General features: G+C 33.9%; 1 protein-coding gene and 1 long non-coding RNA gene across 2 annotated transcripts; both read right to left on the bottom strand.

The window, feature by feature from the left end:
- Positions 1-216: 216 nt before the first annotated feature.
- Positions 217-6,436, bottom strand: LOC123655481. Its single transcript, XR_006743412.1, has 3 exons — positions 6,153-6,436; positions 3,845-3,847; positions 217-228 (listed from the first exon to the last, which is right to left on the bottom strand). It is a non-coding gene; the product is annotated as an uncharacterized LOC123655481 (long non-coding RNA).
- A 1,545-nt stretch (positions 6,437-7,981) lies between these two features.
- LOC123655791 lies at positions 7,982-9,639 on the bottom strand. Its single transcript, XM_045591545.1, has 2 exons — positions 9,404-9,639; positions 7,982-8,862 (listed from the first exon to the last, which is right to left on the bottom strand). The coding sequence occupies exons 1-2, from the start codon at positions 9,513-9,515 to the stop codon at positions 7,982-7,984; spliced, it is 993 nt and encodes a 330-aa protein (XP_045447501.1). The 5' UTR covers positions 9,516-9,639.
- Between the last annotated feature and the right edge of the window lie 1,103 nt (positions 9,640-10,742).

The raw sequence follows: 10,742 nt of genomic DNA, 5'->3' as shown, positions 1-10,742 counted from the left end.
CGCGGGCATAGCTAGTATACCTATATATTTGGGTAAGATATTTTACTTACCAAAATATTTTCCCTAATATATGATCGCTTTATTTTCCTTCACATTTCGAGACTGGGCATAATTTATAGACAAGGGTCGGTCCATAGTTTCTCATTATTTCAATACTTCATTTATATAAACTGTAGCAAGGGTCTAAGAACTCGTGATTTTCTGAGAGTTCAAAATGAATTTATCGCGCTGTACATCCCTGAGGATTCTTTCGGGATTGTTGTTGGTCATAACGTGTCTTCGGAAGATAAAATATGTTGTATCGAAAAGGTTCCGAATTAAAGTTGTATAAACGTAGCATCCTTCATATAAAACTGATATGTTAAGGAATTTGGAGACCATTATATTACCCTAAATGTAAAACCAATGGAAATGTTTTCACAGTTACGACGTTTTCTAATAACGGCATCTATATCGCGTTATTTGCTTCGTTTGTGTACCATGTGATAAGGTGTTAATCTTTTTCTTAGACTAGTAAGCCTTTTTTGTGCCTATTTAGACAGTCAATCTGAAGGAGTAAACTCCAGTCGTGCGTCGGAGCTGACACACACACTTATTTTATTATGATTAAAAATAGAGTTTTGGTTATCAAAAATTAGTTTATAAACTATTATTTAGTTTACACGTTAAATAAAATTTAAAACAATTTTAAATGAACATTAAATCGAAGGAAGTTTATTTTACTTAAATTATTACAGTTTACTAACATATAATTGTCCAATAGAAATAGATAAAAAAAAAAACAATCTATTCCATATTACGCGTTCCCGTAATTGCCATTGATAAAACTTTTCCTATATTTTTGTGAATAGCACGCCACGGCAAGGCTAATGGAGCATAATAGTTTTTTATTGCTTCTAGTCTGCTATCGTAAGTGGAGGCACGCAAAGTATAGCGAAGAGTTAATTTCGCTTTTTTTTTTCTACTAAATTGTCAAAATGGTTACTTTTACTTCTGATAATAGATATGCATTTTTATATTAAATTATAATAGCTTGTATTATAAAAACGAAAAGAATCGACTTTATCTATGAAAAGAAAAAAAATCTACTGTGTGTTCGTATGGTGAGGTGACCAGATCTCCTGAAGGGGGGAAGGATTGGTAGTGTAGTCGGCAAAGCGCTTGCGATGCTTCTTGTGTTGAAGGCGTGTATAAGCTACAGTAATCGCTTACCATCAGGTGAGCCTTACGCTTATTTGTCGACTTAATTGTTTAAAAAATAAAAAAAAATATATTTTTTCAAATAACACGTACATAAGCTTTCACGTATATAGAACTATATTAATAAAGTTTTCAGCTCCTTCATTAAACCAATATTGATATAATTTGGAATGGAAATAGTAGTAATATGGATTTTTGACAATCAAATAACAATGTACTCTTACGTACTGTACTTTTCGTCTTGTCAAATTGGCATCTGCGGCTTTAATATGAGTTGAGACTTTTGAAGCCTCAAAAAATACTAGATAAAACTAACTTCGAAAATTTGCAATTAAATTGCAGTTAAAAATATAACAGTTGTCATGTAAGCATAATGATAATAACGTATGTATTAACTTGCTTCTATTAAATAAACTTCCCGACTATCAAACTATTCTCGAACTATAGTGTTCGGAGTTGGTGTTTATTCTGACGCTAATTTAGCTAATAGTTCATTAAAGTCAATATTGTAACGCTTCGTAGATTCGAGGGGATCGCGTAGCATAACTACGAAAATCATGATCTGCTACGAATATGACTTACGGCCGAACCCAATATTCAATCTAAAGATAGAGATAGGTAGTTACCATCGACTGCTAATAACTAACTATCTATCCTTTGTAGTTGTCCCAATAATTCGCATAGGGGACTACTATCTCCAGTTAGCTGTAGATAGACCGGCTACCTGAGCTCTTCCTTACATTCCAGTATACGTAGCGTCACAGACGGCCTCAGTTATGTTACACAGATGTTTTGTAGTATTTAAATTTGTCATACAAATTTTATTCATATTAAAGTAATCTTGTTTTATAAAAATATGGACAAATTAATTTTTACATAGACTTTTTAATTTATAATAAATGATATTATTTTAATATGGAATCCATGGTAAATCTAGTAACGGAACGTTTTAACACGACACGAAAAGACGCTACGACGCCATTACGCTTTATTGAATCGTCGTTTCGTTTGTATTTTTTTTTTTTGTTTTTTTTACAAATCAAAATTCAAATTATACAAATCACTGCAAATTATACAATCATTCACCAAATTTTTTGTTTTATTCACAAGATGAGTAAAGTAAGTATTATTTCACAAGAAACTTATTATTTTTATTCAATTAATTGTTGCAAAAGAGCAATATCACTTGAACTGCTACTTGAACTTGAGTCTGCCATTATTTTTCACTCGAAATTAATTTTATTTTAAACAAAGAAAATACTTTTTCAATTAATAAATCTTAGTTATCCCCCGAAAACTATAGATCGGATATTGTTGTTACTAAAGATAACCAACGCTACTGACAGATAGAACTCTATTATTATTGGGACACTTACACTGTCATTTTCATACGAACTGTTATCTCTGGTAAGCTATCCTCCCTCTCGTCGATAGACAGCTTTGAAGGATAGGATTGCCTATCGTCGACAAGTTTATTGGGTCAGTAAAATGAATGATAGATAGATATTTCTGTCTCTAGTAGGACATAACCAGAGATAGATTGAATATTGGGTTCGGCCGTTACAAGTGCTACGTAACTGCTTATAAGTTAAAGTTAGATGCTACGCAGAAATGTTTACATTGTGAGTTGTGATACGCTACATAATTAGTTTTACGGCGAAGGAAAGAACTCCTAAGTATCGATTAAACTCGAATAGAAAAAATATATGAAAGTTGTGAGGAATATAAGCTGTTTATTTATTAAGGAAATCACGGAATAAGACATGAGGATTAGAGTAATTGTTGAAATGTTGATATTGGGAATGTTTCTTCCTCCAGCGTGTCTATCAAAATCTTCAGTGTCGCCAGTGCTTGTTTTTCTTTTTTCTTTTATTCAATAGCTTTGATAGCAAATTTTGAATATCTTACTTTGTAATTTTTAAAAATAAGTTGACAAATATTTTAAAATAGATTTAAAAATCTGGAAATTTAGCTGACACTGTTTAGAAAAATTATACGTCAAATAAATGAAGTCTATTAATTTTCAAGATAAAAAATATATAGATATTTATGATATGTGAGTAACATAAAAACAGATCAATTCCTCCATTATCTATAGGGTACTTTGTACATATAGCGAGAACCCAACGATATTCTAATAGAGTAGTGAGTCTCCGTAGTTCCTGTCATGATCAGCAATCGATAAACAGTGATGCTAATATATTATATATTCATTTAAGCTAAGTTAAACGATAGCTACTGACTATAATTAAAATGCACATGACCACTATTATTCTAAAATGTCTATAGCACATATGCTCCAAAGTACTTATGGTTCCCGATGCCAACAAAATAAAATGAAATAATATCCACAAATTGAAAAAAGAAAAAGAATAAATACTTAAATACGTTCTATAAATACCGAGTCGATACATTTCGATAAAAACATTACAATCAACATAATATTCCGATCGCCATCAAACTTGTTAGCCTCGAGTACTTTCGGAATATTCATAGACCGGGAAACCTTTTAAAAGGGAACATTGAGTGGTTTGTGAAGATAGAATCGATTCGATATCGGGAATTAATTGAATAAAACGCATTATAAAGTGGGAAGGTATCCGATATCTCGACAGACGTCCTCATGAATATGTATAGTAGGAACGTTCTTCAGTGAACTCACTGAAAAAGTTTGAGTTATTAATTTGTGGCTACTGAACTAGCGATTCGTTATCTGGCTATTAGCTGTTTTATTAATTGTAATGGCCTTTTATTTGGTCAGATGTTCTATGGTCGGAGAAGTCTTACAGTTTTCAGCAGTATGGTTGTGTCTATATTACTTTTTAACGTGTTAATTATGCCAAACGACTTGAATTTAAACAGTCACGTATAATTGATGATTCGTCTTAATTCTGTGACAGCGAAAGTTGATACTTTCAGCTTGAAATGAAACGAATGCAACAAAACGAAATAGAATATAATTTTGCTAAAATTTTAAACCTCATGACACTAATATTGACTGCTATCGAAATGGCCCGCATTGCGAATTTTGTCCCCAAAGTAAAACTATTTTGTCCACTTCGACGACATTTCATTGCCGGTGATAGTGCCCTCAATTTTGTATTCCTCGTGCCTTCTCCCTCATATCTCCTAATGTGATAAGCGACAACGCTATAATGCAGAAACAAATAGAACATTGAAAACCCCCCACATCGGATCCGATCCGATATTTGGAACTCCGCCAGCCTTTATCGAATTTATGTAAAACGAAGGAAATTGAGGTGAGAAACGACCGCCGTAACTATCTCTGTGTTCCTTTAAAATAGAACAAAAAGTCTCGTCGACCGTGGAAAATATTTTAAATTTTATGATCTTCTTACTCCAAGTTCATGAATTAAGAAACAAGTTGGGACAGCACGCGAGGGGATATTGATTACGCTCGGCTGGAAGTTGTCAGAGTTTCTTCGCGGAGTTCCATGTTTAAATAATGCAACTATTTCATTTAGTTTAGTTTCGTCGAATCATGTAACTAATGGAGGTAAATCGTTTCTACTCGCTCTCGCAAATGACGTTTGTAATATTTCACGTTTGTGCTTGAAATGTTTGACTAGAATGCATTTACATTGAGATAATGCCCAACTAATATATTCAAAACGATTTAAGCGTACCTCGTCCGTTCAGTGTTTACTGATTTTGCTTTCTATTTCACATTTGTTTTTCTTGATAGCTTTTCCTTCTATTGTATATATTTAATTTATGCTTTTGAATGATAACATTAAAATTTTGATTGCAATGGTATAGGTACGTAACTCGGAGGAAGTTGAAATTAACAATATTTGTTTTATTCTCTGTTACACGTTCAAGTTTATTAGCATTAAATCTTAAGAACAATTTTCAAAACCAATTATATGATAGTTTTAAGAGACTTTCAATAAGTTTTCTTAAATCTCTAAATCTTTATGAACTTTTTGTGGCTCCGTGTTGAAGGGTGAAATAAGGAGCGCCCTATTCTTACATCTGCCGTCAGTGTTTTCGAATCGGGGGCTTATTAAAATTTTACGCTGTTGGCTTCTCTGAATGAATTAATTTTAATATTCAAAACATAAAATAGCTCGGAGTCTCTCGGTTGATTTCGAAATTAAATCTAAAATGTTTGTCTCGTAATGCCTTCCCTTATCTTGACGGTTGAAATTTCATTTCGCGGTTCGCTGTGACATTATAAAATGTTTTGGTAAGATTAATAAATTTCTCTTCAACATTCATACACGAGCGAACCCAATTTTTTTTTCTACTACTATGGTGATCAAAAACGTATAGTGTACCTGCCTGCAATATTAGAAAAATCACAAACGCGTTGCCAATTCTTACCCCGATACTCATCATGAGCTTTGGCCCCCTTACTACAGGAACACAACACTCATTGGGAACAGTAGGTATTATTTAGTTAGTCGAGGTACTTTCTCATACAGGTTGCACCAAATTTTTAACAGGTTGTTTCTGCTGTATCCTACTTTTTTTTTATGTCACTAGATCGGCAAACAAGCGTACGGCTCACCTGATGGTAAGCGATTACCGTAGCTTATAGACGCCTGCAACACCAGAAGCATCGCAAGCGCGTTGCCGACCAAATCCCCAATGCCCCAGGGGCTCTGGTTACCTTACTCACCAACAGGAACACAATACTACTTGAAAACAGTATTATTTAGCTGTGATCTTCTGTAAGGTCGAGGTATTACCCCAGTTAGGCTGCTCCATATTTTGAGCAGGAAATTCCTACTGTGCCCTACCTCAGTTAAAACTACCCCTACTGCCCGGGCTACTTTAATGAAAACCTCAATAACTAAACTATTTTCAATCTTTTTACTGGTGATATATCTGTAACTGTAACACTATTATTGTCTAAATTGTGTGAATTTGTATCGAAATTCTATCCCTAGTAAGTAAACGCTGAGAGTTTGACTATCGAGATCAACTATTAGGAAGTCAAACGAGCTTACCTGTAAGTAAGGTTCGACTTCAATTATGTGAAATTGTGGTCTCCTCCGAAGATGATGAGAGATGATAGTGTAGTCCCGTCCGTTTAGTCGATTATGCGCCACATATTTAAAGCAAAGAGCGAACATCCCTAGTATGCGTGCCCCTCACTAGTCTGTAACTTTATAGTTCATTAAGTTCACAGTTCTCTATTTATTGGTTTTACAACACAGGGTTCATACGAAGTGTTAACTTAGTATATCCTTGGGTTAGGGTGGGACTCATCATCACTTGGAGTTAGTTTGTGATGCAAATAGGTCAATTGATGGTTCACCAAATATAGAAACAATCTCTTGAAAATGTGTGTTATTTAACTCCCATTCTGTATTACCTAATTCTTTTCTAGATTCAAAATCTGCTATTATATTATCTTTGGTATTTATGTATGTAGCATAAATCCATAAGTTTCTAGACTCACACCATTGCCAAATTTCCTTAGCAATATGATGTAAGTGAGTATATCTAACTCCCCCCTGTCTATTAATATATGATATTGCCGTTACATTATCAATTCTCAATAATATTTCAATATCTTTTAAATCTTTTGCAAAACATCTTAATCCAAAGAATGCTGCAATTAATTCTAGAGAATTAATGTGAAATTGAGTTTCTTCTTGACTCCAATGACCACTGACAGTCTCAGAACCACAAGATGCACCCCAACCTGTGTTGGAAGCATCGGTGAATATTTCTAATTTGTAAGAATTTTTTCTTATAGGATTAGTAGATGCTACAATGTTATGAGACCACCATTCAAGATCTTGTTTACAATTTGAATTTAATGTAGTTGAATATTCATAGTTATCATTATTATTCTTTAATGTAAGATATTTAAGTCGTTCAAGTTCTTTGGTGTATAGCATACCATATTTAATAGCTGGGCAAACTGATACTAAAGTTCCAATACCTTGAGCCAAAATTCTTATTTTTATTTGTTTTTTATTTAATAGTTCTTTTATTATTTTTAAACATTTGTTTCTTTTTTCGCGAGTAAGATCTAATGTCATATTTACTGTATCAAAAATAAAACCTAAGAAGTTACAGTACTGATTAGGTCTAGAGTTACATTTTTCTCTATTAATAATAAATCCTAATCCCTTTAATATATTTATTGTTGCAGTCATATTTTCTAAACATTGTTGATAATCTCTACCTATACATAGAAAATCATCCAAGTAAACAACTGAAATAAATCCTTTTTCTCTTAAATATGCAACAATTGGTTTTATAATTTTGGTAAAGGTAAATGGAGCTATGCATAAACCAAATGGTAAGACATTAAATTAATAAAGTTTTCCTTGAAAAACAAATCTTAGATATTTTTTGCTCTGTTTATGTATGCTAATCATATAGTATGCATCTTTTAAATCAATTGAAATTAAAAAATCACCCTTCTGTAATATTTTACACACTGTTCTATAGTCTTCTAACTTAAAGTGTTCTGTAGGAATGAAAGTATTTAGCTCTTTTAAATTCAAAATAAATCTAAAGGACCCATTTGATTTTTTAATGACAAATATTGGAGAACAGAACTGATCTTTTTGGAATTGACAGATTTCTATAGCTTTTAAATTTATAAGCTTATTGATTTCTGATGATATTTGAACTACCTCTTGGGCAGAAAATTTATCATTTAATGGAATATTGCTTTGGTGTGGTTTTGTTTCCAATGGAATTTTATAACCTAAAACCCAATCTAGAATAGTTGGATCACTGGTTATCTGTTTCCAATTACTAAAATGTAGTTTAAGTCTGCCCACCTGCTGGTTCACTTCCTGCGTGGATCCTTCTTCTCGGGCGGCCTCCTGTCTGCCTGTCGTGGTGCCTGTTGTCCTCGGTGATGCCCCCCCCTCTTCTTCGCCTCGCCTCGAGGAGGGCCCCGCCAGTTTAAAGATTTATTTTGTGCACCGCTGAATTTTGGTCCTGATGTGGTTGGTCGAGGGGTGAATTTCTTCACTTGAGGTATTTTCAAATCTTCTCCCGACTTTTGCACTGACTTAGCAGCCTTAATTTGGTCTGTCAGGTTATCACCAAAGAGAAAACTTCCTGGCTCTGATTGAACGAGGAAGTCTTTCATATTTTTATTTGTGACTGATAGCAAGAGAGATCTCCGTCCCCTTGTATCCATGAAAAGGGAGTCACATAACAGCCGTGATGCATCATTCAACTTCTTTATAGCCTCGAGCTTTTGATCTTTCATGCTTAATTGGAGTGCAGAGCCCAGGCATGACAGGGCTGTTGAAACCTGTTGTTGTCTTTTAAAAATGATCTGGTCTCTCTTTCTTGCAACATCATTCACTGCTGCATTCACCTCTGGGTTCAATTTTGGTGGTGTCATTTCACTGAAGTTTGTGAATGGTGGATTCTCAATCTGTATTTTTTCCTTTTCCTCCTTATCTAGGCCTTTCTTCACTATAACTGCCCATCGTTCTACAATTTGTTTATGTAGGTTCTCTCCTTTTGCTTCTGTTTGAGGAGCCACGCCGAGTATCTCTAACACATTCTCCTCTAACTGTTCTTCCTCCTCAGGAATAGGCTCTTCTTCGCAGTCAACGACTTCATTGAACATTTCAGGTTCTATGTCCTCTAGAGCCGGGGGTTCATTCTCCTTATTTTCAAGTGATTGAATAATTGGACTTGCCACAATGTCTGAAAAAACGGGTAAAACATAAGGCATGCTGAAAGTGAAGGAATGTAGGTATCACACTCTCCGCTTAGTAGTACCTATCATTCCTACCAGTCCTATCATTATGATTAGGAACTTGTAAATGTAGGTCACTAGTATAGCACATTTATAACCATGTAGGAACCCTCGGAACCTCCCTTGAAGGTTACGTGCTTTAGTAGGCAAGCATTGAACATTATTATAACCATGTAAGCCCCCACAGGACTTCCCTTGAAGGTTATAACTAGACACAACCGTGTATGCCCCCACGAGACATCCCAGAGGTTGTTTAAATGTTTGTAATAAGGCGATCGTAGACCAAATGCGCTCCCGCAGAGCGCCCTGTAGGTCCGCCATCTTGTTGCACTCGTAAATTTTACTTTTAAACATTATGTTTGTATACAATCACATATTTTGTGTGAATGTTATGTACAATTAGATATAACATATCCAAGATGTTTGTATTGAAAAATAACCACTTTTATACGAAAAATAAAAGGTACGAGTCATGCAAGACATGATTACCTTCGTCACTCGAATCGGAGTCCGAGCTTATTCTTCTAATTTTTTCTTCTAACTTCTTGATTTTTTTCAATAAACGTTCACGAGATTTATCTGCATGCTTTCTCTTCCCCATTTTGAAGTAAATTACACTTTTTTACAAAAAATAAAAGGAAAGGAAAAAATTTATATGTGACGCGTAGTTGACATAAAGAACGAATGAACTATAGAGTTACAGACTAGTGAGGGGCACGCATACTAGGGATGTTCGCTCTTTGCTTTAAATATGTGGCGCATAATCGACTAAACGGACGGGACTACACTATCATCTCTCATCATACGAGGAGGAGACCACAATGTAGCATAATTACTGAGTGCTCTACCGCGTTTGTATTATTTATGAATAATCGCCAGATTCATAATGAAATATAAATACATAGAAGCCTAAAAATTTCTTTGAACGAAGGGTTTAGAATATATAAGAAAAGTGCTCCAGCATATTTCACTGAGTAGCTTTACTGAGAATGAAGATTGACATAAATTAAAATATTTATTGACACTCAACATGATCTGGCACAACATTAAATTCTACTTCTTAACGCTTGTTTTACTTCTAACTACTGCAAAACACATGAATATTCGAATGGCTCGATATAATAGAAAAAACTTTATTTCTAATCAGATTTTACCACATAAACAAAAACAATGTCGTATAAGTGTTATACTGACCATGACTATCATATAATCTTCAAAACATTCATTCAAGTCACGTACCATTTCACGATCCCATACACAGACCGACTGAAACCAGATAATACCGGATGAAATCGGATAAAACCGGTTAATTGGACACCTTATCACACAACTACATGTCATAACCATACCGTTTGCGAAATAGGATCACGATAGGTTTTATTTTTTGAAGCAGTTAATCAAAATTTTCCTATCGACAACTTTGATGACGTCTTTATATTAACATGATTATCGTCTCCGAAGTATATAAACTTATCGCGTACACGTAAATGCAGAAACTTGTTCCGTAAACGTAAAGATGGTAAAGGTCGGTACAGAAAAATGCTTTGTAATGTGAGTGAATTTAATTTAAATTCTTCAAAGATATTTTTTTTTAATGCTTAAGTATTTGATTCATGGATTTTGACTTTTTTACCGTTGTATTTGCTCTACCTGAACCTTCTGTCGTCTTTATGTCTAATTTTTATTACTTTTAATATTATTAAATTAAAATTTGGCGGTTCGGTTGCATTAAAAAAGCCACAGTTAATAATAAGCTTTTACAACACATACAATTTTTGTTACATAGATAATTAGTGTTTTTTTTTTCAAATAATAATTTTAGTATAGA

The sequence above is a fragment of the Melitaea cinxia genome, chromosome 8 (genome assembly GCF_905220565.1).
Source record: "Melitaea cinxia chromosome 8, ilMelCinx1.1, whole genome shotgun sequence".
NCBI classification, from domain to species: Eukaryota; Metazoa; Arthropoda; class Insecta; order Lepidoptera; family Nymphalidae; genus Melitaea; species Melitaea cinxia.
The sequence above is the reverse complement of the archived record's forward strand: the minus strand, read 5'-3'. Positions and strand labels throughout refer to the sequence as shown.

Coding starts and splice junctions, on each gene's coding strand:
- LOC123655791 (XM_045591545.1), bottom strand. CDS start 9,515: ATGGGGAAGAGAAAGCATGCAGATAAATCTCGTGAACGTTTATTGAAA. Junction 8,863..9,403: donor CTCCGATTCGAGTGACGAAG/GTAATCATGTCT, acceptor CCGTTTTTTCAG/ACATTGTGGCAAGTCCAATT.